Below are 26,515 nucleotides of genomic sequence, written 5' to 3' on the forward strand. Positions count from 1 at the left end.
AAATGAGAACCAAGGTCACTAACATCAGAATAGGTGTATCTATAATCCAGTTTTGAGTTCCCTCCCCAGACGCCTTAACGCCCACTCACATCCTGGGCCATCTGACCTCAGGAAATCGCATGATAAGGTGGGGCCAGGTTTCACAATGAGCTCACCCGAAAACCCTGGCTGATTGGGACCCACACCCGTTTTCACACCTTGGCTCATATGATTAGAGGATCATCAGGGGGTCCTTTTGTCCCTCTTTGAGGGGATACTCCCACTGGGTTTAAATCTGGGACTCTCCGCCATTTGACCTTAGAACTGAAGAAGCTTTTCGGATGAGAGGTGAAACGTCTTTATGCAACTTGAAGAAGTCCAGACGCTTTTCTTTGCAAGCTCCTTTGACTACGATGACCTGGATGACTGAGAACCTTCACAGACATCAGAATAGGTTACAAAGCCATTTCTAAGGCTTTGGGACTCTGGACTGTCTCTCAGCTCAGCTAAAGAAACCTTACTGAATTGGTTGAAGGTGACTTATAACACCGGAAAAACACTTGAGCAACTAGTGATTGATAAGAAAAACCCTGATAGATCAGAAATACATGCAGTACATTATGTGAAGTTAGAAAAACTGATCAAGAACTATAATATCTTCATCTTCAGTAAAGCTGATGTTTCTTTCTCAGCAGTATGTGATAAAGAAACAATAGTGCAGGAACTTGTCAAGGTGCTCTCTTCGGAAGGAGATTCTATCAATACTGTGGTAAGTAGTGGTTCATTATACTGTCTGTAAAGGTCCTTTATTCATTTGTCAAATGTTTTGGGAATAATAATAATAATTACAATAAATTAATCAATTCAGATAAACATAAAGCTGAAGACGGTGTAAATTTTCCTCATGTGTTTGTGTGCGCACTCAAAGCAAATGTACATTATTTAACAGATCCAATCGGACCCTTTTCTTCGCTCCAGTTTGACCCGTCTTTCATATGCATCATTTTCCAAACTCCTGGATGCTGTGAGCAGCAGTCATGTAGCTGAAACTCTTTCTCAGCAACCAACAGCCAGTCCTACATTGCAACGGATGGCTGTCAGCATGGAGGTATCACGGCGAATAGTGACAGCCACGGGAGCTCAGCGGATGCAAGGCTATGCAGAGTACTACATGGAGAACTTCGCCCCATGGCTGAAAAGCCATGGAGGATGGGTAAGTGATTTCATTTTTGCATTGACTGTGATCATGTTTTTTTACAGATGGGCCTTGGCTGTTATGAACTCTAATTTTTCCTCTGTATAATTAATCATACAGACTTTTTCATCTGCAGGAGAATGCAGTAACTTTGGATGAACATCTAGAATATGACTGAGCAGTTGTTGTTAGTTTTTTTTTTTTCCAACTAAACACCAACTACTGGACCTGACGGGAAAGTGAAGAGGAAAAGAGAAACCTTCTCTGCTTTAATATGTGACTTACTTTTTCTTCCATGGCCTTATGTAAACACTCAGTAATTCTTGAAGCCTTTTGAATTCTGCTGACATTAGAAAGACTCTCCAGGTTTTTGATTTGCACAAGTCATTTGTTGTTACTAATATAGATTATTTTATAAAAAAAAAAAAAGGCCTGTCAGTTAAATTGAGAATACCTCTAACATCAGTTTACTGTTCTGTAGTTACTGGGCAAATTTTACCTTCTTCCTTTCTGTTCAGTGAATTGGTAAAAACTCCTACTTGTTTCTGTGTCCTTAAGACTGAGTCTAAACACTTTATTTGTATTAAAAAAATCTGTAAATACCACCACCCACCCAGTACCCATTTAAGATTGAATCTCACTGAAAAATCTAATTAACAATCACCCTTATAGTTTAGTTTCACAACTATCCAGTGAGCTAAAGAAGACCAAGAGCAAGATTTTATGTCTTCTTTAGTCAATTTCCAAATATTTACATTTGGATTTTATTCTAAATTTTGATTTGTTAGTTCCTGCACTGCATCCCTCACTACTGGTATTGTTCTTTCTGTGGATCTAATTTACATGGGATCACAAGATGTGGATTTGTGTATGTTAGCAAAAGCTATACAGAGAGGGTATAATGTTCAGAGATTAGTGACTGATATTTCTATTGCTATCGTTTGATTGACAGGTCTTTAATCCACAAAAAGGTAAACACTAAAGTTTTTGATTTTTTTGTTTTTGCTATTTTTCCAGTTTGTTTAATTTTTAATTGAGTTGGAACAGTCTGTGTTTTTGCATGATACAAAGTGTTTTTGTATGTCTATTTTCTATTTGAGTAGGAGCATTTAAACGCCCCTCTGTAAGTTATGAGGAGAGATTCTACGTGTTTGAATTGCACTAGGTGTAATAGGGACTGTCCCTTTTTGTTGTTGTTTTTTGTTTGTTTGGTCTGGTTTCACACCAAGATGATCCTGGGTTTAAACCCACCAGGAGGAGCCTTTCTGTGGGGAGCATATTCTCCCTGTGCTCATCTGTTCTCTCCGGGTAATCTGGGCTTCCTTAGCCACAGTTGTAAATCTGTCTCTCTATATAACTAAAGTGTGTGTGTGTGTGTGTGTGTGTGTGTGTGTGTGTGTGTGTGTAATATTTTATTATTTTTATTGCAAATAATAACCATTTCTTGTTGAAAGTGGACAAATTCCTTATGGATGTAAGTATTAACATGAATGGACATAATGTAATATTCAACCTAAAACCTCAGTAAAGCCACAGTCATACAGGCCTAAGAGAATGGTCAGCAATCCCAAATTATTTTATTATTCTGCTAAAAAACTAAAATGAAAAATGAAAAAAATCATTCACTACGTAACTAACTAACTAGTTAGGTAGCAAGTACAATTCTCCCAGACCTGTGTGACCAAAAAAACTGAAACCTCATGTAAATTTCTCTGTTCTGTTACTAGGCTGCATTTAATTTACACTGTATGTATGTAATTGTGAGTTTACCTTTTATGTTTTTATTGATTTTTTTTTTTTTTTTTTTTTTTGCAAAGGCACTTTACATTATTTTGACATAAAACATCCATCTCTGTTCTCTTAAGGTTTTAATAGTTCACTGTTTGTGTTAATTAATTACACCAATTTACAAGCAAAACACTGATATATGCCACACATGGGATGTAATGTCTAAGGGATAAATTACTGGTTTTATGTTTAGTCCTTTCTGTGTGGAGTTTGCATCTTCTCCTCATGTTTGCGTGGGTTGTTCTCTCCGGGTACTTCGGCTTCCTCCCACAGCCCAAAGACACGGAGCGACATTTCATTTCATTTTTATTCATTTTATTCATTTTGCCCTGGATCAGTTTGAATATATAGGCTATAAAGGAATACCAAGAGTTACATTCTGAGTGACTATGAGGATATTTGAAAATTGTTGCGGTAAAATAAGTGAAGCAGATGTATATCCATTATGCCTACATTTTACAGGATAGAAATTTAGAATTAAACGTCAAATAAAAATCTATTTTCCAGGGTCCATGTGTCAAATATATTTTCTGCTACTACCGTGCTGGACTAAATACACAAACTGAACCAGCAGTTTGTGCTTACGGCCATACCACCCTGAGCACGCTCGATCTCATCTGGGCTTGGAAGCTAAGCAGTGTTGGGCTTGATTAATACTTGGATGGGAGACTGCCTGGGAATACCAGGTGCTCTAAGCTTACTAATCTAAGATACTAACCCCCACTTGGTCTCCGATGCATCCATTGGAGTATGAGTTAAAGCACTGACAAAGGTTGGTGCTGGTGTGTATGGGTGAATGCGGCGTGTTGTATAGAGCGCATTGAGTACTCCAAGACAGTAAAAAAGCGCTATATAAGAAGCAGTCCATTAAGAGTGCTCCCCTGTGCTTTTTTTTACATCTTAGATAACTGACATCCAAAGGCTAAAATATAGTATATACTAAATAAATATTTGTCAAATTGTATCTACAATGAAGGAAATGATAGTCATTACTAGGTTAATTAATATATCCCAGTTAACAGATGTCTTTGTACAGCGCGGTGTGGAAGAACTAAGTAAATCGGTGTTGATTTTAGAAATTCAGTTGATGAGTTTGAAAGGCATCACGTGACATCTGTTGAACAGCTTTTCTGCAGTTAGTCCAAGTGTTTCTCGGCCGAACGAATTTGACAATACATGAGCATGGAGAACACCAGGGCCAAAATCTGACAAAACAAGAGGAGACGTGCAGGTCATTAATTAACAAGTCATTAACGCTACATATGACAGGAACTACACAGAAATGCACCAACTATGCACTCAGACTCCAGGTGGACTAGGATGTTGTATAATAAGAACTACTTGTCTGCACTGTCCTCAGCTGTCCATGTTCACATTCACAGTGTATAAGCGAATGCAAGTGATTTCGACCAGTTAAAAGCAATCAGCATGAATAACTGAATCAAGAAATTCAGACTAAACACAAATATTCCTAATAGCTGATATATGATCTAAGATTTTGGAATCTATACCACCTTTCATTGTAAATGTACAAATAAGTGAGCTACAGCTTACAACACATAATTACCAAAAGATATGTTATTTCAAGTTTTATGAGCCTAAAGGGTAGGCAAACAGTTACTAAGTTTAAATGTACATTTTGTTTATGGACAGTATGTATGTATAGTATATAGAAAACATTAATATCGTCTACCTGCACAACACCAATACACACTCCAAACACCAGGACAGAGGTGATGTTTTTTATCAGCCACTTTCTTGCTTTCTGGTAGCATGGCTGCAAAGGACATGGGGAAACAGTTGAGGCAGAGTAGTTATAGATAGAAAGAAAAGCGAAGAAGAATGCCAGGGCTGTATTCCAGGATGCAGGTTTAGCTAGCACCTCTGAGTTCCTAAACCCTGAGATGTGTGAAACTCCTGTTTTCTGCTCCAGAGAGTTAACGTTAACTCTGAGTCAGTTATCAGGGTAAAAGACACTATGTTAGATGCAAATTTGTTCACAGATTAGAATTCGCTCATTAAATATCAAACAACATGTTGGAAAGAATGGTGGCTGAATTCAGAAACTGAGTCTCAACATATTTTCCACTTAAAAATCGCCTAAATAGTCTCAGTTATTTGACCAGATCAACCAGAAGATATCACAGGCTCTGTTATGGATCAGAACCTATGCTGCCATTTGAACCGCAAGTCAAATCCAAACCGTGATCCGTTTTTAATTCAGGCAAGATCAGGCACAAATTCTGTTCAGCTCCAGGTAGACCCTGGCTATTGTAAGGTAGACCCTACAATGATACATACATAGAAAAACCCAGCAATCAATTTGGCGACACTGGGAAGGAAAAACTCCATTATAACAGGAAGAAACCTCCAACAGAACCAGGCTCATGCTCTGTGTTGGTACAGGCCACTGAACATGATAACAGTGGGTGGATTATATTCTTAAATGTAAACAGTTTCTATGCCATATGTTAAAACAAGATCTAGAGTGTCATTAAAGTGGTGGGTGGGTTCTTTTACATTTTTAGAGAAGCCAGTTGAGTTTTCAATTACTTGAAAACTTTGAAGAACCTGCTATTCTTCCTGCAGAGGTCCAAGGGATCTTACAGCAATTGTGATGCTTTTTTCTGGAGAATTGCTTAGGGTGATTTCATATCTTTTGATCTTGAATCTGGAACCTAAGCTGGAGCAGAGCTGGTTAGATCTACCGCATTATAGTGATCTACCCTGGTAAGAAGTGAACCAACTTTGTAGTTGACCACAGAAAACTATGGGCCAACCCTAAAGTTACCCAGATAAGCCAAAATCTTGCTTCATAGCCTCAGGTTTAGTTCACAGAGTCTGTTACCCTGGTAGCTGACTCAGAGTTGAAGTCTACACAATTCCTGAAACATAAATCTTGTAGTTACCAAACTAAGATTTGTTAGCAAATTCTGCTCTGAAAAATGCAAAGACTTTAGTATGCAGTTGCTCAAGCAGTATGTGTGACACATACATTCATTGATCTGTAGGGAAATTCTGTTTCATTTGAGAGGTTTATCCCCCCCAAAAAATAAAAATTAAAAAGCAACAAACCTCAGTCCATCCTTCAACACAGGTCTGTGTCCCAACTGAGCAACATGATAAGGGTAGCTTTCCCTGCAGCACGTTATACCAGTCTGTTTTGTTGGTTACGCCACAGCACTTGAACTGGAAGAGCAGATGACAGGATGCAAAGAGGACAGTAATACCAAATATTTAATCTACATTTAACATTTACACGTGTAAACTCATGTAGATCCTTTTGACTTGACAGTTTTCTCTTGGGTTATTAGGGTGCCTATACTCTTGTCATGTACTCTCATCACTTATTTTGAATCTGTGTTTTTTTAATGTTCATAATTTGTGGCTGTAAAGTTCATTAAACTGACAAACGTCCACCACAAGGTGGCACCATCACCAAGAACAGTAGTTACTTCTAGATTTTGCCAACTGCATCTTGGTCTATGGTTTTGTCAGGTTTATTTTGAATTGGGGTTGCGTTTGGACTGCACCAAGCTGGAGATGTATGGCAGACTGTGGTGCGAAATTGCTTCATACAGTCCTTCATAGCAAGATGCAAATTGCTTCATACAGTCCTTGGCAAATATGACTGTAATGTGTTGAGACTTTATTGTGTCAATACTTTAAAAATTTTAAGGCAATATTTAACAAGACTGTGCATGTGTTTGTAACTGTCGTTGGTGATCAGTACCTTCCACACGGACTAGAAACCTCCATGAACTTATATGTGTAGCAAGATGCAGAGTCTGCAATCTCCAGTGTGTCCAGACATGAAGCTAGTGAAACTGTAGTGTAAGTGCCTACAGTCATTTTGCAATCATTTTGGTTTTGGCTTGGTATTAATTTGTTCCTTCGTTTGTTTTTGTCTGTAGCCAGAGCCACTGTTGTATTTTCAGTGCATATTTTTTTATTGGATGTTTTGTGATTTTTCCTTTTTGTATATTATCTGTATGCCATTAAAATGCTGCAAGAACCCCTGTTATTGTGTCCCATGTGGCAACTAATTTCCCAGGCTACACAGTATATCCGTTATTCTGTTGAAAAGAGGATTATTCTATTTTCATGTGCTGTTCAGTAAAAATGCTCACCATTTTCTGGACATTGTCCCAGGAATTCTTAAGGCCAGGATCTGATTCATACATCTTCATATCTTCCTTTAATTCTTTTTGTGCTTTTGAATCCAGCTGACAAAAAGACAGTGAACGAAACAAGGATATACAATTAATCATAAAAAAATCAATTGTATATATATATAATATATAATATAGACAGAGTGGCACGTATATATATATATATATATATATATATATATATATATATATATATATATATATATATATATATGTATATATATATATATATGGAGCCTATTCCAGCTGTCGCAGGGCGACAGGCTGTCGCAGGGCTAAGTATCTCACAAAAGTGAGTACACCCCTTACTTTGATACAATGTAAAGTAGTCAGTTTACAGATTGTATAACAGTGTAAGTTTGCTGTCCCCTCTATATAACTCAACACACAGCCATTATTGCCTACTTGCCGATGGCAACAAGAGTGAGTACACCCCAAGGTGAAAATGTCCAAATTGTGCCCAATTAGCCATTTTCTCTTCCTGGTGTCATGTGACTCATTAGTGTTACGAGGTCTCAGGCACAAGCATGTCTCCAGACTTAAACCCTATTGAGCATCTGTGGGGCATCCTTAAATAGAAGGTGGAGGAGTGCAAAGTCTCTAACATCCACCAGCTCCATGATTTCATCATGGAGGAGTGGAAGAAGTTTCCAGTGGCACCTTGTGAAGCTCTAGTGAACTCCATGGCCAACAGGGTTAAGGCATGAAAATAATGGTGGCCACACAAAATATTGACACTTTGGGCACAGTTTGGATATTTTCACTTAGGGGTGTACTCGCTTTTGTTGCTAGTGATTTAGACATCAGTGGTTGCATGTTGAGTTTTTTTAAGGTGACAACAAATTTACACTGAGCGAGGAGGCTCTAAAAGACTGTTTTGACTCTACTGTGTGGGAGGTGCTTTGTGACGACCACGGGAAGGACAGTGACAGCCTTGTGACCTTCGTTACAGCCTAAATTAACTTATCTAAGACCTCGTGTTGCTTCTCCAACAACAAACCATGGATTACGCAAGAAATAAAAGCTGTCCTCAAGCAGAAGAGGAAGGCTTTCAAATTTGGAGACAGGGAGGAGCTGAAAGGGGTGCAGATAGAGCTGAAAGGACTGATCAGTTCAGCTTCAGCAGAATAATGTTAAAGAAGTCTGGAGATGCCTTGGAATCATCTTGGGGCACAAAGATTAACACCTTCTGCCCATGGGGGATGCGAGGTGGGCAAATGAACTGAATCATTTCTTTAACAGGTTTGATTACCAACTGTATCCTCATACACACAATAATAACATGGACTGAACCACCAATTACAACCACTAGCACTTTATATAACTACTGTAGAAATTATCCACATATCTCACTGATCTAAACTACACTACTGTAAAGGTTGTATAGACAATCATTCTGTACAATACAATAATTATAGTTTTACAACTGTTTATAACTGTTTATTAATACTCACAATTGTATATCTGCAATCTGTATAGTTTTCATATTTTTAACCATATTTATATCCTGTTCATAACCTGTACATAGCTTGTACACTCACTACAGCCTGTGCATACTTATAGTTATAGCATATTCATAACATACCTTCATACCATGTACATTGTAACATACCTATAATAGATCCATATTTTGTAATATATCTATATTATTTCCAAAGCACTTTCTGGATGGATGCAAACTGCATTTCGTTGCCTTGTACTTGTGACATGAGTTGAATTCTATTCTATTCTATTCATCCAGGATGCAGTCTTCAACATCGGCTGCAGACTCACCCACCCCCACTGCTGCTGTTCCACCTTTGACACCCCAGACACTTCACACCTCCCCCACACACCCTGGTCACTACTCCCCACCCCCAACCACAGCATCCAGTACACATCCAGCACACATTGCCAGCATGTCTCTCACTCAACCATCTGGGTTAGAAGGCAAATGAGGAGGATTAAAGCCAGGAAGGAAGTGGGTCCAGATGGCATCAGGTTGTCAGGTCCTGCGCAGATCAACTGTCTGAGGTGATGGAGCACATCTTCGACCTGAGCCTGAGGCTGGGGAGAGTTCCACAGCTCTGGAAAACCAATTGTGTGGTACCAGTGCCAAAGACTCCACATCCAAAGGACCTCAACAGCTACAGGCCGGTGGCTCTGACATCCCACCTGATGAAGACCCTGGAGCGGCTGGTCCTGGCTCAGCTTCAGCCCCTGGTGAACTCATCACTGGACTCACTTAATTTTGCCTACCAGCAGGAGCTGGAGTGGATGATGCCGTCATTCACCTCCTACATTGTTCCCTCTCTCACCTGGAGACCGCTGGGAGCACTGTGAGAATCATGTTCTTTGATTTCTCCAGTGCCTTTAACACCATTCTTCCCACAGTCCTGAAGAACAAGCTGGAGAACTCAGGAGTGGACCATCACCTCACAACATGGATACTGGACTATCTCACCAACGGACCACACGGACCAGAACTCAGGACTGTGTGTCGGACAGGGTCTTCTGCAGAGCGGGGGCCCCACAGGGAACGGTTATGGCTCCATTCCTCTTCACCATCTACACTTCTCCCACAACTTCACCCAGTGCTTCCTGCAGAAGTTCTCTAAGGACTCTGCAATAGTTGGCCTCATCACTGATGGGGACGACAGGGAGTACAGAGAACTGACCCAAGGCTTTGTGGACTGGTGCCAGCAGATCAACACTAGAAAAACGAAGGAGCTGGTGGTAGACTTCTGCAGGCACAAACATTCTCCACTGCAACCACTGAACATCCAAGGTATGGACATTGAGGCTGTGGACAGCTACAAGTACCTTAGTTTTCATCTGAACAATAAACTGGACTGGATTCACAATTCAGATGGTCCCTACAGGAAAGGGAAGAGCAGGCTGTACCTGCTGAGGAGGCTCAGGTCTTTTGGAGTGAAGGGCCCACTCCTGAAGACCTTCTGTGACTCTGTGGTGGCCTCAGACATTTTTTTACGATGTGGTCTGCTGGGGCACCAGCATCTCTGCTGGGGACAGGAAGCGACTGAACAGGCTGATCCGGAGGGCCAGCTGTGTTCTAGGATGATGTCTGGACCCAGTGGAGGTGGTGAGTGACAGGAGAATGGTGACTAAGCTGTCATCCCTGGAAGACAACATCTTCCACCCCGTGCAGGAGACTCTAACAGCACTGATCAGCTCCTTCAGTGGCAGAGATTCCTTTCAGCGGCTGTCAGACTGTCAGAAGTGTATATACACACACACACACACATATATATATATATATATATATATATATATATCTCCATCCATCCCATCCATTCGCTTCCGCTTATCCTTTTCAGGGTCGCGGGGGGCGCTGGAGCCTATCCCAGCTGTCATAGGGCGAGAGGCGGGGTACACCCTGGACAGGTCGCCAGTCTGTCGCAGGGCCAACACACAGAGACAGACAACCATTCGCACTCACTTTCATTTGCACATTCACACCTAGTGACAATTTGGATTATCCAATTAACCTATCCCCACAAGCTGCATAGACATGCAGCTTGTGGGGTTATGTGGGGTCATGTATATATATATACATACATATACATATACATACATATACATATACACACACACACACATATATATATATATCTATATATATATATATAGATATATAGATATATAGATATATAGATATATATGACGACACAAGAAAATGCAGTTTACGTCACAGAACAGGTCGTTTACCAACAAAAAGGTTGGTGGATGAGTCCCTGACACTTTCAGCTGGCATACCCAAGTAGCTTTGGGACAGCTACTGAACCATGAAATGCTCCCATTGCTCCCAAGTAAAAAGACAATGTATAGGCACTTGCCCCTTTCATAGATTTATTTTTATGCTTTATGACGTTTTGAATATATTATTTTCTAAGCTATTTAACTTTTAGAGAAATATTCCTTTTTTTAAAAGATTTTTTTTAACTAAAATATGCTGGTTTGATTCTTAGAAGTGCTAATTCCCAATTGTTCATTTTTCTTCTTTTTTTTTCTTCCTAATTTAGCCTTTTCTAATGAGTCTTCTCAAATTTAACTATGGGATCGTTACATATTTTCACATTCCTTACTGTGTACATTTTACTGCAGCAACTCTGCTTCTTTTTCTTCTTTCAACTGCTCCTTTTAGTGGTCTCCAAAACAGAACATTTGCCCCCATCTCACCCTGTCTCTATGATCCTCATCTGTCCAACTAAACCTGTTCATGGCCTTGCACAACTGACACTTTGATTTTTTTTTTTATTGTTCTGGAGCACCTCAAAATGAAAATAAAGAAAAATAAATGAAAATGTGAACCTTGTAGAGAGTGAGCTTACCTGGTCATGAAAAATGTGGATAACTAAAACGAGAGTCACTTCTGTCAGGACCAGGAGTAACAGGATCAAAAAGAACTGCAGAGACGATAAGAGCAGTTGGAGAGTGAAGCGATTCATTCAAGGGTGGCTTACCCCACTAATATGTTTTCACACTAAGATTAGAATTTCTCAACATAAGGTACCTTTATTACATGTGGATGAAGTCTTACCGTAAACAATAGACAACGCTGCTCCTTAAGCGCTCCAAGACAACCCAGAAAGCCTGTTATCATAGTAATACCACCAGCAACTAGCAGCAGATTGGCAGCTGAGAGAGACGGAAATGAAAGTGGAAGAGAGGAAAACTCTGACTGCGTGAAGGACAGCCAGACTCCAACTCCAAACAGGCCACATCCTCCTAGCTTCTCAGGAAATGTAATGTTAACACAGCCAAAATTTAGTACAGAGTGGAAGACAGTGTGAGTGAATGAATGCAGCATACAACACTAAATTGGTAGAGACCACAAAGAAATCTTAAATTAAACACAAAGCCAACTTAGAAATCAATTAAAAATTCTGCAAATACTAACCCAGAAGATGAGATTAAAGACAAACATCAAATACTTGACAACACATAAACAGCCCTGTGACACTGGCATCCTGGAAAAGAGAGAGGGAAATAGGACAACGAGAGATCTTTTAACAATATTTGTCTGATCAATTTCAGTTATTTAGTTTTTTTTAGCCTATGTGAAATACATTACATACAGTACATTGTTTTGTTCTGAAAAACATAGTTAAATATAAATTAATAATCTTTCATGGTTTGTTGTGCTGTGTTTTGGGTGTCTTATAAAGTGTTGAGGGATCTGTGTCAAAAGAGTAAGTTAAGTTTGGCACACTTTCTATGTCTAACCAACAGTGCTGAAGCCATTCAGAATACTATCCTTAAAAAGCAAAATATTTTGTGAAAGCCTGTTCCACCTCTGCTAACTTTCTATCATAGAGTTCTGCTCAGACCACTTGCACTCATCTGTCTCCCAAAAAGAAACAAAAATCTAATGCATTATTGGGGAAAAAAAGCTGAAGTAAAAAGAGTTGACGAGTGAAAGATTGTGAATGTGTATTTAAAAATCTGTTTCTTTTTCACTACACTGTCAATATACCCAGGTAGAAAAATTTCCTCTTATCTAACGATTATAATTTTGCTATATGGTTTTGATCATTTTGTCTACTTATCCATTCAGACAAGCCACAGGGGTGGTAGTGGGATCCTGTAACAACTGTCTGTCGATGTAACAGTTATCCACGACAAGAGAGGCGTGTTTGCCCTTCTGTCTGTGTCGTTTTAGAATGGGCAAAATTACTTTACGTCCGTTGTTGATTTCCCTAGGAAACTGGCCGTTCATACCAAAAGATATTTCTTTTAATTCACACTGTTTGGTTTTAACAAGTTCTTTAAACTGGAAATGTTCAAACTTAGCAATGATAAGATCAGGCTCTGAGACGAGACTGCATGAAGTTTCTAATCCACGTTTCGGTGTTATCTGGCCGGGATTCCAGAGAAAATCAATGTCTCGCATACGTCTTGTTTACATGTCGTGAATGTGTTTTAGGGATTTCTTGTCCGCGTTTAGAGTTAATAGCTTTTGTTTGTGGACTCGCGTATCTGAATGTCGGTTGTGAGTAGGTCCTCAGTATCTGTTATATTTATGTTGGTCCGGCGGATTTTTCCGTGACGTGCTGCTCAAAATATCCGTAGAGGAATCTTCGAGTTCCTCCATTCTGCGTTGTGATATCATTAGTGGTTGTATGTTTGATTAAAGTTTGCTGACAGATGTTTGTTTAAATTAAAGTCATAATTTCACTAGTTTAGAGTATAATCTGGCAGCCGGCGCAGCAGTTTTGTAAATCTCAAACCTCGCAATTTCACAGCATCACGCGCTCTTTATCTTATCTTATTTGCTCCCCTCCCCTAACTTCTACTCCTCCGATGCCATAATGGCTCACCGTAGCAGGTAGTTTTGATTTGGCAGGGTTTACCACTGGATGCTTTTTCTGACGGAACCACTTGCATTTCTGGCTGGTATCGAGCCAGCAACCTTTTGCTTGCATAGCAAAATTGTTAACTAGCACATCATAGAGCATTGGAACACTTTTTAACAATACTTGAAAGGTTCTTGAATTTGACTTGCTTGAAACCCAACTTTAGTGGGAAAGTCTTCATTTATAAACACTTGTGCCATGGACTACTGACTCCACACAGGAAGTTTCCGACAGGAAGGAAGTTCCCTCCCCTACTCACTAGACCCAGTTACAATACTCAAGTTATTTTACATGCCTTTGTGAGTCACAGAGCCCAAGGCCCAGATTTGGTTTTTATTTTATAACAACACAAAATTCCGAGGAAACCATGTTTCAGTGATTAGTGTGGGGAATGAGCTGGAAAACAGACTAACCCAAAGTTATCTGAAAAAAATATCCAGGATGCCTCAAATGTAGCTATGGTACTTAGGAATTCAAACTGTAAAAGAAATTTATATGAAGTAATATAAGATTTATTGTTAATAAGTAGCTAATATGATATTAGCAATGACTCAAGACTATTTCTTTGTCCCTTGAGTGTTGCATGTTTACTTGTGTGTGCAAATTGAAAATTAGGTCTTCTTTTATTGCTGATTTATTGTGATTTCTGATTTTAATTAATTTGTCACACTGATCCACACCCACTGAATTATCATTATTAATAATGATATAATAAATCTTGCAACACAAATTTGCAACATATGGGGCAAATATTTATAACAGTATCTTACATTCCTGACTGCATTTCTTACCTTTGTTTTAGCACCTAATTTTCCTGGGTCACAACAGTCTGATCAACTGATTATTAATTTGTGTGTAGGAGATTTGGGGAAATTTGCACATAATTTATTTTTGCAAGTTCACAGAACAGACAATAAAACGGGTGATGGAAGATGAAGCCCTCAAACTTAATCATAAGATTTAAATAAAAAATACAGAGAAATTATTATCTCAGATAATGAGATTTTCATTCAGTACAATTTGTGTAGTCTGCCAAAACTTATGTATATTAATAAAAGTAATATCTTCATATAAGGCACTTGACACATTATGTAATTTTTCTTGTCAGGCTAGTCCCACCCTGGCCTATTTTCAGCAAAAATGTTGCAAAGAAGTATATCCATCTGATAGAAAAAGTGGTTTCTACCAATTTTCTATTGGTAGAACACAGAAACATATCCCGTCTCTCTCTCTCTTTTTTTTTTAGAGTTTAAGAGTTACCAGCTGTGTCCAAAAGCGAATAGCTTCATGAAAGCAAAAATGTTTGGCACATTTATTTTAAACATATTTTAAACATTATCAAGATCCAAAAATACAGTTCAATTTTCTCATTTATTCTCGAGCTCTTCACTCCTATCCTTAACACAGCCATCTTTATTCCTTTATGTCTTTAAATTAGTGAAAATCTTGAAGGTAGGAGGGGGAAGCAAACACCAAAATAGAGTTTTAAAATATAGGGAGGGACATACTGTATCTAACTAATACTTCTGATAGTGTAGCATTTCTGTACATACTTTACCTTAGCATGTGGTTCAAATCTTCAAAGTCTCTGGTCTTTGTGACGCTCCTGTTCCAGGCTCCTTCAGCTCCTGACTTGGATCTTTACTTGGTTTTCCTTTTCAGATGTCTTTCCTAGAGCAAACAGCCTTTTCAGTTTGTTTTCTGGATCTTCTCTTCTCTTCTCTTCTCTTCTCTAGACCATGTTAATGTTCATTTTTCATGGTCCTCTGTCAGACTTTAAAATTTTCATATTAAAGTTCTTTATACCACTCTTTTGTTCCTTTTTTCTAACAGACCTTCGTCTATGTCTGTCCCACTCTTTCACTTCCTCTCTGTTTCTCCCTTCCTCTCTCCCTGTTTCCAGATGGTTGTGGACTGCACTCTATGTCCCTCCCCCTTCACAGTTTATCACATTACTTATCCCTCCTCCAGGCCACAGCCTCTAAAGTCTAATGTGGCCTGCTTACTCTGTCTTTTTTTCTTGGTTTAAGAAATTTTTGGTCACTACACATTTAAGAACACCTAGGAACAAACACAAGCATACAAAATATCCTGAGCAAGTTGCTTTACTTCAGATAACTGCAGACATGTCTAAACATAAAGGATTTCTGACAAAAGATCCATTTTCTTTGTTTTTCACATGTCACTCCTGAGTATTTCAGTTCCTCTGTTGCTCTTCAGGTGATATTACATATTTCTTGTTATTGTCAAGCTATGAACAGTAAATAATGTACTTGCATTTATATGGTGCTACTTTTAAGATTAGGCTTAAAACTCTCCTTTTTGCTAAAGCATATAGTTAGGGCTGGACCAGGTGACCCTGAATCCTCCCTTAGTTATGCTGCAATAGACGTAGGCTGCCGGGGGATTCCCATGATGCATTGAGTTTTTCCTTTCCAGTCACCTTTCTCAATCACTATGTATTAATAGACTTCTCTGCATTGAATCATATCTGTTATTAACCTCTGTCTCTCTTCCACAGCATGTCTTTTATCCTGTCTTCCTTCTCTCACCCCAACCGGTCGCAGCAGATGGCCGCCCCTCCCTGAGCCTGGTTCTGCCGGAGGTTTCTTCCTGTTAAAAGGGAGTTTTTCCTTCCCACTGTCGCCAAAGTGCTTGCTCATAGGGGGACATATGATTGTTGGGTTTTTCTCTGTATCTATGAAGCGCCTTGAGGCGACTTTTGTTGTGATTTGGCGCTATATAAATAAAACTGAATTGAATTGAATTGAATTGAATTGAAATGGTGCGTTTCTCATCTTACTGTCTCAAAACATACAAATCACATGTTTACCATACATTTATACAACAGTTTATTCTATAGTCTAGCACAGAATAATCAATAAATAAATATATATGTTTTGGAATGTGGAAAAAGCTGGAGTACCCAGAGGAAATGGACACTAGAATCCATCCAGTCCCCAGTCAAGTTATTAATCAGGACCTTCTTGCTGTAAGGTCGGGGCAATGCTAAAATCCTGAGTCTGCAGACTCAGGAAAAAGAATGACATATTTACTGCAGAGATAGACATGTACACAAGACCAACTAATCATCACATTATTCAGTAAAAGCACTAGCTGTTAGAATCTCTGACAATGCATTGCTTTAGATGGAGAAAATCTTGGGGGATGGCTGTTATGAGGAAAAGCAGCCCAGAAACTACCAGCGGCACACATCGTTGTGTGCCTTAACTTTTGTTCTTTTACTCAAGCTAATCTGCCATTTTTCCTTGGTTAGGTTTGGGGATTAAAGATCTAATCTAAATTATAATATTAAAATTTGGGACATATCGTCAGTAGTGGACCTTGGATTCATCGGATATTTCGGCCATTATCACTAGACACCCTAATCCTAGGAGGCCCTCCCAGGGTTGATCAGAAGTGTGTCAATGGTTTATGTTAAAATTGTCATTTCTCTTCTCCTTTCTGCTGTTTAGTTTTCTACAGTTTATTCTATCTATTCACTGCACCTGAGAAATGCTTACCTCTTTAAAATTTATGGAGCCTCATTTTTTTTTAAAGGGACAGAAAAGGTGATAGAGAGAAGTAAGACAAGTAAGTGAGATACACTTCCAACACCTCCTCGCCAGATTGGGCTGTACGCTCTACCTCCCCACTGCCTCCCAGAAGAGGGAAGAAGAGCAATTCAATTCAATTCAATTTTATTTATATAGCGCCAAATCACAACAAAAGTCGCCTCAAGGTGCTTCATAGATACAGAGAAAAACCCAACAATCATATGACCCCCTATGAGCAAGCACTTTGGCGACAGTGGGAAGGAAAAACTCCCTTTTAACAGGAAGAAACCTCCGGCAGAACCAGGCTCAGGGAGGGGCGGCCATCTGCTGCGACCGGTTGGGGTGAGAGAAGGAAGACAGGATAAAAGACATGCTGTGGAAGAGAGACAGAGGTTAATAACAGATATGATTCAACACAGAGAGGTCTGTTAATACATAGTGAGCGAGAAAGGTGACTGGAAAGGAAAAACTCAATGCATCATGGGAATCCCCCGGCAGCCTACATCTATTGCAGCATAACTAAGGGAGGATTCAGGGTCACCTGGTCCAGCCCTAACTATATGCTTTAGCAAAAAGGAGAGTTTTAAGCCTAATCTTAAAAGTAGACATAGTGTCTGTCTCCCGAATCCAAACTGGAAGCTGGTTCCACAGAAGAGGGGCCTGAAAACTGAAGGCTCTCCCTCCCATTCTACTTTTAAATACTCTAGGAACAACAAGTAGGCCTGCAGAGCGGGAGCGAAGTGCTCTAATAGGGTGATATGGTACTACAAGGTCATTAAGATAAGATGGGGCCTGATTATTTAAGACCTTGTATGTGAGGAGCAGGATTTTGAATTCAATTCTGGATTTAACAGGAAGCCAATGAAGGGAAGCCAAAACAGGAGAAATATGCTCTCTCTTTCTAGTCCCTGTCAGTACTCTTGCTGCAGCATTTTGGATTAGCTGAAGGCTTTTCAGTGAGTTTTTTGGACATCCTGATAATAATGAATTGCAGTAGTCCAGCCTGGAAGTAATAAATGCATGAACTAGTTTTTCAGCGTCACTCTGAGACAGGATATTTCTAATTTTAGAGATGTTGCGCAAATGGAAGAACGCAGTCTTACATATTTGTTTAATATGTGTGTTGAAGGACATATAAAAATGACTCCAAGGTTCCTCACAGTGTTTCTGGAGGCCAAGGTAATGCCATCCAGAGTAAGAATCTGGTTAGATACCATATTTCTAAGCTTTTCAGCGCCGAGTACAATGACCTCAGTTTTATCTGAGTTAAGAAGCAGAAAGTTAGTGGCCATCCAAGTCTTTATGTCTTTAAGACATTCCTGCAGTTTAACTAATTGGTGTGTGTTATCTGGCTTCATGGACAGATAGAGCTGGGTGTCATCTGCATAGCACTGAAAATGTATGCTATATCTTCTAATGATGCTGCCTAGGGGAAGCATGTATAATGTAAACAGAATTGGTCCTAGCACTGAACCCTGTGGAACTCCATAATTAACCTCAGTGAGTGAAGAGGACTCTCCATTTACATGCACAAATTGGAGTCTATTAGATAGATATAATACAAACCACTGCAGTGCAATACCTGTAATACCTACAGTATGTTCTAATCGCTCTAATAGAATATTATGGTCAACAGTATCGAATGCTGCACTAAGGTCAAGAAGGACAAGCACAGAGATGAGTCCACTGTCAGAGGCCATAAGAAGATCATTTGTAACCTTCACTAAAGCTGTTTCTGTGCTGTGATGAACTCTGAAACCTGACTGAAACTCTTCAAATAAACCATTCCACTGCAGATGATCTGTAAGCTGTTTGACAACTACTCTTTCAAGGATTTTTGATATGAAAGGAAGGTTGGAGATTGGCCTATAATTAGCTAAGACTGCTGGGTCTAGAGATGGCTTTTTGAGTAAAGGTTTAACTGCAGCCACCTTGAAGGCCTGTGGTACATAGCCGATTATTAGAGATAGGTTGATCATATATAAGATCGAAGAATTAATCAATGGCAGGACTTCTTTGAGCAGTTTTGTAGGAATGGGGTCTAAAAGACACGTTGATGGTTTGGAGGAAGTAATTATTGAAGTTAACTCAGAAAGATCGATTGGAGAAAAAGAGTCTAACTTAACATCAATGGTACTAAGAGTAGCTGTAGATAATATTATATCTGTGGGATGATTATTGGTCATTTCTTCTCTAATGATAAAAATTTTATTTGTGAAGAAGTTCATGAAGTCATCACTAGTTAACGTTAAAGGGATGGTTGGCTCAAAAGAGCTCTGACTTTTTGTCAGCCTGGCTACAGTGCTGAAGAGAAACCTGGGGTTGTTCTTATTTTCTTCAATCAGTGATGAGTAGTAAGCTGTTCTGGCTTTGCGGAGGGCTTTCTTATAAAGCAACAAACTATTTCTCCAGGCTAAATGATGATCCTCTAAATTTGTGACACGCCATTTCCTCTCCAGATTACGAGTCATCTGCTTTAGGGCACGTGTTTGAGAATTATACCACGGGGTCAGGTACTTCTGATTAGAGACCTTAGTTTTCACTGGAGCTACAGTATCCAGAGTCGTACGTAGTGAGGAGGTGAAATTATTAACAAGATAATCGACCTCTGTTGGGGTAGCGTTCAGATAGCTGCTCTGCTCTGTGTTGGTACAGGGCATTGACGATGATAACAGTGGCTGGATTATATTCTTAAACTTAGTTACAGCGCTTTCAGAAAGACATCTACTTTGATAAAGTCCACTCTCCACTGCTGCGTAATCAATTATTGTAAATGTAAATGTTATCAAGAAATGATCAGACAGGAGAGGGTTTTCAGGAAACACTGTTAAATGTTCAGTTTCTATGCCATATGTTAAAACAAGATCTAGAGTGTGATTAAAGTGGTGGGTGGGTTCTTTTACATTTTGAGAGAAACCAATTGAGTCTAACAACAGATTAAATGCCATGTTGAGGCTGTCATTTTTAGCATCAACATGGATGTTAAAATCACCCACAATAATTATTTTATCTGAGCTCAGGAACTAAATTAGATATAAAGTCTGAGAAATCAGACAGAAACTCTGTGTAAGGCCCAGGTGGACGATAGATGATAACAAGTAAGACTGGTTTCTGAGTTTCACAGCTGGGGTGGACAATGTTAAGCATCAGGCTTTCAAATGAATTAAAAGTCTGTCTTGGTCTTTCATTAATTAATAGACTGGTGTGAAAAATTGCTGCCACACCGCCCCCTCGACCTGTGCTTCGAGATTTCTGGTAGTTAGAATGACTCGGGGGTGTTGATTCATTTAAGCTAACATAATCATCCTGCTGCAACCAGGTTTCTGTAAGGCAGAGTAAATCAATTTGTTGATCAATTATTAAGTCATGTACTAACAGAGACTTGGAGGAGAGAGACCTAATATTTAATAATCCACATTTCACTGTTTTACTCTTTGGTTCAGATGTGGATACTGTATTGTTCTTTCTTTGTAAATGTTTAAGTTGTTTGTTGCTGGTTTTTAGTTTGTTTTTTGTCTTTTTGGAAGCTGACACAGTCTCTATGGAGATGGGTTTTTGGGGGGGTAGCAGGAGGAGAGAAGCTGCAGAGAGGCATGTAAGACTGCAACTCTGCTTCCTGGTCCCAACTCTGGATAGTCATATTTTGAGGGGTTTAATAAATTTGTCGATATTTCTAGAAATGAGAGCTGCTCCATCCAAAGTGGGATGGATGCCATCTCTCCTAACAAGACCAGGTTTCCTCCAGAAGGTTTGCCAATTATCTATGAAGCCCACATCATTTCTGGGACACCACTCAGACAGCCAGCAATTTAAGGAGAACATGCGGCTAAACATGTCACTCCTGGTCTGATTGGGGAGGGGACCAGAGAAAACTACAGAGTCCGACATTGTTTTGGCAAAGTTGCACACCGATTCAATATTGATTTTAGTGACCTCCGATTGGCGTAACCGGGTGTCATTACTGCCGACGTGAATTATGATTTTACTGAATTTACGTTTACCCTTAGCCAGCAGTTTTAAATTTCCTTCAATGTCGCCTGCTCTGACCCTGGAAGACAATTGACTATGGTTGCCGGTGTCTCTAGCTTCACATGTCTGAGAACAGAATCACCAATTACCAGAGTTTGACCCCCAGCGGGTGTGTCACCGAGTGGGGAAAAACGGTTAGACAAATGAACGGGTTGGTGGTGTACCTGGGGCTTCTGTTTAGGACTATGCTTCCTCCTCACCGTTACCCAGCCGCCCTCTTTCCGCAGCTGCTTGGGATCTGCCGGGGAACAGCTAGCGGGGCCTACGCTATCTTTGGCTGCACCAGCTACAGGGGCCTGGCTAGCTAAGGGTGAGTGAAGGGTGCGAAGCCGAGTCTCCAGTTCAGTAATCCTGGCCTCCAGAGCTGCAAATATGCTACATTTGTTACAGATATCATTACTGCTAAAGGAGGCCGAGGAGTAACTAAACATTGGCTATAAATTAGGTAGTGAGTACACAGAAAGTGTGCTTCGGATGAAGCACGTGAAGATTATACTATGAAAAAAGAATGTATTTAAAAGTTGTTAATTAAACTGCTAAGCAAATAAGCTACTCAGAAACACCACTGTGTTTGAGCAGGAACAGGAAGTGATACTATACCACAGAGCGAGCGAACACCAAGTGACAGCGCCACCGACAGGACAGGATGCACACCGCAGGTAATCTTGCAGTGGGGAGAAGAGCGGAATATTTTTCTTTCCTATTATTTCATTCCTCCTTTTAGTTTCACTACCATGAGATTAACTGCCAGTCTCCAGGAGGCTCTGAGACAGCTCTAGAGGCTTCGCTGAGGATATCTTGACCACAACAAGAGCCTGTGTTGCTTCCCGTTGCTTCTTCACAACACCAGGACCTGTGCTGCTGGCTGAAGCAATCTACACCAAAGCAGCACCTGTGCTGCTGGCTGAGGCCATCTACACAACAGCAACACCTGTGCTGTTGGGCAAGGCCACCTGCAGCACACCAGGCCCTGTGCTGCTGGCTGAGGCCACCTAAATTACACCAAGGCCTGTGCTGCTGGATGAGGCCATCTTCACCACACCAGGCCCTGTACTGTTGGGTAAGGCCATCTCCATCACACCAAGGCCTGTGCTGTTGGCTGAAGCCATCTATATTACGCCAGGGCCTCTGCTGGTGGCTGAGGACATCTTCATTACACCAGGGCCTGTGTTGCTGGCTGAGGCCATCTTCATTACACCAGGGCCTGTGTTGCTGGCTGAGGTATCAACAGTACACCAGGGCCTGTGCGGCTCACTAAGGATATCTTGACCACAAGAGAGAGCCTGTTTTGTTTCCCAAGGCCATCTTCACAAAACCAGGGCCTGTGCTGCTGACTGAGGCCATCTACACCAAAGGAGCACCCGTGCTGCTGGCTGAGGGCATCTACATTACACAATGGCCTGTGCTGGTGGCTGAGGACATATTCAGCACACCAGGTCCTGTGCTGCTGGCTGAAGCCATCTACACGACAGCAAGACCTGTGCTCTTGGGCAAGGCCATCTACATTACACTAGGACCTCTCCTGCTCGCTGAGGCCACCTAAATTACACAAGGCCTGTGCAGCTGGATGAGGCCATCTACACAACAGCAGCAAATGTGCTGTTGGGTAAGGCCATCTCCATCACACCAGGACCTGTGCTGCTGGCTGAGGCCAACTACGTTACACTAGGGCCTGTGGTGCTGGATTAGGCCATCTACAGCACATCAGGGCCTGTGCTGCTTGCTGAGGCCATCTACGTTACATTAGGGCCTGTGGTGCTGGCTTAAGCCATCTACAGCACTTCAGGGCCTGTGCTGCTGGCTGAGGCCATCTACATTAAACTAGGCCCTCTCCTGTTCACTGGAGACCAGCCGACCTGGCTACATCAGCCAGCCGACCTGGACACGTTATCGAGCCGACCTGGCTACATCAGCCAGCCGACCAGGACACATTACCCAGCAGACCTGGACACATTAGCCAGCTGATCTGGAGCATAAGCCAGCCGACCTGGGTACATCAGCCAACCGACCTGGAAACATTATCCAGCAGACCTGGACACATTAGCCAGCTGACCTCTACACACTGTCCAGCCGACCTGGCTACATCAGCCAGCCGACCAGGACAAATCAGCTTGGCGACGGGGACACATTATCCAGCCGACCTGGGGCATAAGCCAGCTGACCTGGGTAAATCAGCAAGCCGACATAGACACATTAGCCTTCCGACCTGGACACATTAGCCAGCCGATCTAGACACATTAGCCTTCCGACCTGGAAACATTATCCAGCCGACCTGGCTACATAAGCCAGCCGACCTGGACAAATTAGCCAGTCGACCTGGACACATTATCCAGCCGACCTGGCTACATCAGCAAGCCGACCTGCAAACATTATCCAGCCGACCTGGAGCATGAGCCAGCCGACCTGGCTACATCAGCCAGCCGACCAGGACAAATCAGCCTGGCGACGGGGACACATTAGCCAGTCGACCTGGACACATTATCCAGCCGACCTGGTTACATCAGCCAGCTGACCTCGACACATTGTCCAGCCGACCTGGCTACATCAGCCAGCCGACAAGGACAAATCAGTCTGGCGACGGGGACACATTATCCAGCCGACCTGGGGCATAAGCCAGCCGACCTGGACACATTAGACAGCAAACCTAGACACATTAGCCTTCCGACCTGGACACATTATCCAGCCGACCTGGCTACATCAGCCAGCCGACCTGGCTACATCAGCCTGGCGACCGGGACACATTAGCCAGCCGACCTGGAAAAATAATCCAGCCGACCTGGCTGCATCAGCAAGCCGACCTGGCTACATAAGCCAGCAGACCTGGACACATTAGCCAGCCGACCTGGACACATTAGCCAGCCGACCTGGAAACATTATCCAGCCGACCTGGCTACATCAGCATGCTGACCTCGACACATTGTCCAGCCGACCTGGCTACATCAGCCAGCCGACCAGGACAAATCAGCCTGGCGACGGGGACACATTATCCAGCCGACCTGAGGCATAAGCCAGCCGACCTGGACACATTAGATAGCCGACCTAGACAAATTAGCCTTCCGACCTGGACACATTATCCAGCCGACCTGGCTACATAAGCCAGCCGACCTGGCTACATCAGCCTGGCGACCGGGAAAAATTATCCAGCCAACCTGGAGCATAAGCCAGCCGACCTGGACACATTATCCAACCGACCTGGCTACATCAGCTAGGCGACCTGGACACATAAGCCAGCAGACCTGGACACATTAGCCAGCCGACCAAGCTACATACGCCAGCCGACCTGGAGACATTATTCAGCCGACCTAGACACATTATCCAGCCGACCTTGAAACATTAGGCAGCCGACTTGGACACATTATCCCGCCGGCCTGTATACATCAGCCAGCCGACCTGGACACATCAGCCAGCCGACCTGGACACGTTATCCAGCCAACCTAGACACATATTCCAGCCTACCTGGAAACATTAGCCAGCCGACCTGGACACATTATCCATCCGACCTGGAAACATTAACCAGCCGACTTGGCTACATAAGCTAGGCGACCTGGACACAAAAGCCAGCCGACCTGGACACATCAGTCAGCCAACCTGGACATATCAGCCAGCAAACCTGGAAACATCAGCCAGCCGACCTGGACACATTTGCCAGCCGACCTGGCAACATCAGCCAGCCGACCTTGATACATAGGCCAGCCGACCTGGACACATTATCCAGCCAACCTAGACATATTATCCACCCGACCTGGAAACATTAACCAGCCGACTTGGACAAATTATCCAGCCGACCTGTACACATCAGCCAGCCGACCTGAAAACATTAGCCAGCCAACCTGGAAACATTAGCCAGCCGACCTGGAAACATTAGCCAGCAAACCTGGACACATCAGCCAACTGACCTAGCTACATACGCCAGCCGAACTGGAGAATAAGTCAGCCGACCTGGACACATCAGCCAGCCGACCAAGGTACATACTCCAGCCGACCTGGACACATTAGCCAGCCGAACTGGAGAATAAGCCAGCCGACCTGGACACATCAGCCAGCCGACCTGGACACATTTGCCAGCCGACCTGGACACATTTGCCAGCCGACCTGGAAAAATAAGCCAGCCGACCTGGACACATCAGCTGGCCGACCTGGACACATTATCCAGCCGACCTGGACACATCAGCAAGCCGACCTGGACACATCAGCCAGCCGACCTGGAAACATTAGCCAGCCGACCTGTATACATCAGCCAGTTGACCTGGAAACATTATCCAGCCGACCTGGACACATTAGCCAGCCGACCTGTAGACATCAGCCAGCCGACCTGGACACATTAGCCAGCCGACCTGGACACATCAGCCAGCCGACCTGGAAACAGCAGCCAGCCGACCTGGACACATTTGCCAGCCGACCTGGCTACATCAGCAAGCCGACCTAGCTACATACGCCAGCCGACCTGGACACATTTGCCAGCCGACCTGGCTACATCAGCAAGCCGACCTAGCTACATCAGCCAGCCGACCTGGAAACATTAGCAAGCCGACCTGGACACATTAGCTAGCCGACCAAGCTACATACTCCAGCCGACTAGGAGACATTATTCAGCCGACCTAGACACATTAGCCAGCCGAACTGGAGAATAAGTCAGCCGACCTGGACACATCAGCCAGCCGACCTGGACACATTTGCCAGCCGACCTGGACACATTTGCCACCCGACCTGGATAAATAAGCCAGCCGACCTGGACTCATTAGCCAGCCGACCTGGACAAATTATCCAGCCAACCTAGACACATGATCCAGCCGACCTGGAAACATTAGCCAGCCGACTTGGACACATTATCCAGCCGACCTGTACACATCAGCCAGCCGACCTGGAAACATTTGCCAGCCGACCTGGACACATTAGCAAGCCGACCTGGACACATCAGCCAGCCGACCTGGACACATTTGCCAGCCGACCTGTACACATCAGCCAGTCGACCTGGAAACATTATCCAGCCGACCTGGACACATTAGCCAGCCGACCTGTAGACATCAGCCAACCCACCTGGACACATTAGCCAGCCGACCTGGAAACATTATCCAGCCGACCTGGCTACATCAGCCAGCTTACCTGGATATAGAAGCCAGCCGACCTGGAATCATTAGCGAACCGACATGGAGCAAAAGCCAGCCGACCAGGACACATTTGCCAGCCGGTCTAGACACATTAGCCTTCATACCTGGACACATTATCCAGCCGACCTGGCTACATCAGCCAGCCGACCTAGCTACATCAGCCTGGCGACCGGAACAAATTATCCAGCCAACCTGGAGCATAAGCCAGCCGGCCTGGAGCATAAGCGAACTGACCTGGACACATCATCCAACCGACCTGGCTACATCATCCATCCGACCTGGGTAAATACGCCAGCCGACCTTGACACATTATCCAGCCGACCTGGCTACG

The 26,515-nt window shown here is 42.5% G+C and overlaps 1 protein-coding gene and 1 pseudogene across 1 annotated transcript; one reads left to right on the forward strand and one right to left on the reverse strand.

Annotated features, from left to right (window-relative positions):
• Nucleotides 1–3,023: 3,023 nt before the first annotated feature.
• On the reverse strand, nt 3,024–15,394 carry tspan4b (tetraspanin 4b). The gene is made up of 8 exons (XM_006805028.3): nt 15,049–15,394; nt 12,035–12,104; nt 11,675–11,866; nt 11,466–11,540; nt 7,093–7,188; nt 6,038–6,151; nt 4,656–4,739; nt 3,024–4,167 (listed from the first exon to the last, which is right to left on the reverse strand). The coding sequence occupies exons 1-8, from the start codon at nt 15,054–15,056 to the stop codon at nt 4,099–4,101; spliced, it is 708 nt and encodes a 235-aa protein (XP_006805091.1). The 5' UTR covers nt 15,057–15,394; the 3' UTR covers nt 3,024–4,098.
• Nucleotides 3,542–3,660, forward strand: LOC118455322 (5S ribosomal RNA; annotated as a pseudogene).
• Nucleotides 15,395–26,515: the final 11,121 nt, after the last annotated feature.

This window comes from Neolamprologus brichardi, chromosome 4 (assembly GCF_056152115.1).
Source record: "Neolamprologus brichardi isolate AB-2024 chromosome 4, ASM5615211v1, whole genome shotgun sequence".
Taxonomy (NCBI): Eukaryota; Metazoa; Chordata; class Actinopteri; order Cichliformes; family Cichlidae; genus Neolamprologus; species Neolamprologus brichardi.

Bases quoted from the DNA above. Each gene is read 5' to 3' on its own strand.
- tspan4b (XM_006805028.3), bottom strand. The intron at 11,541-11,674 runs GTAAGACTTCAT...TCGTCTCTGCAG, and splicing joins AGCGTTGTCTATTGTTTACG to TTCTTTTTGATCCTGTTACT. The intron at 7,189-11,465 runs GTAAGCTCACTC...TCTTTTTGTCAG, and splicing joins TCCACATTTTTCATGACCAG to CTGGATTCAAAAGCACAAAA.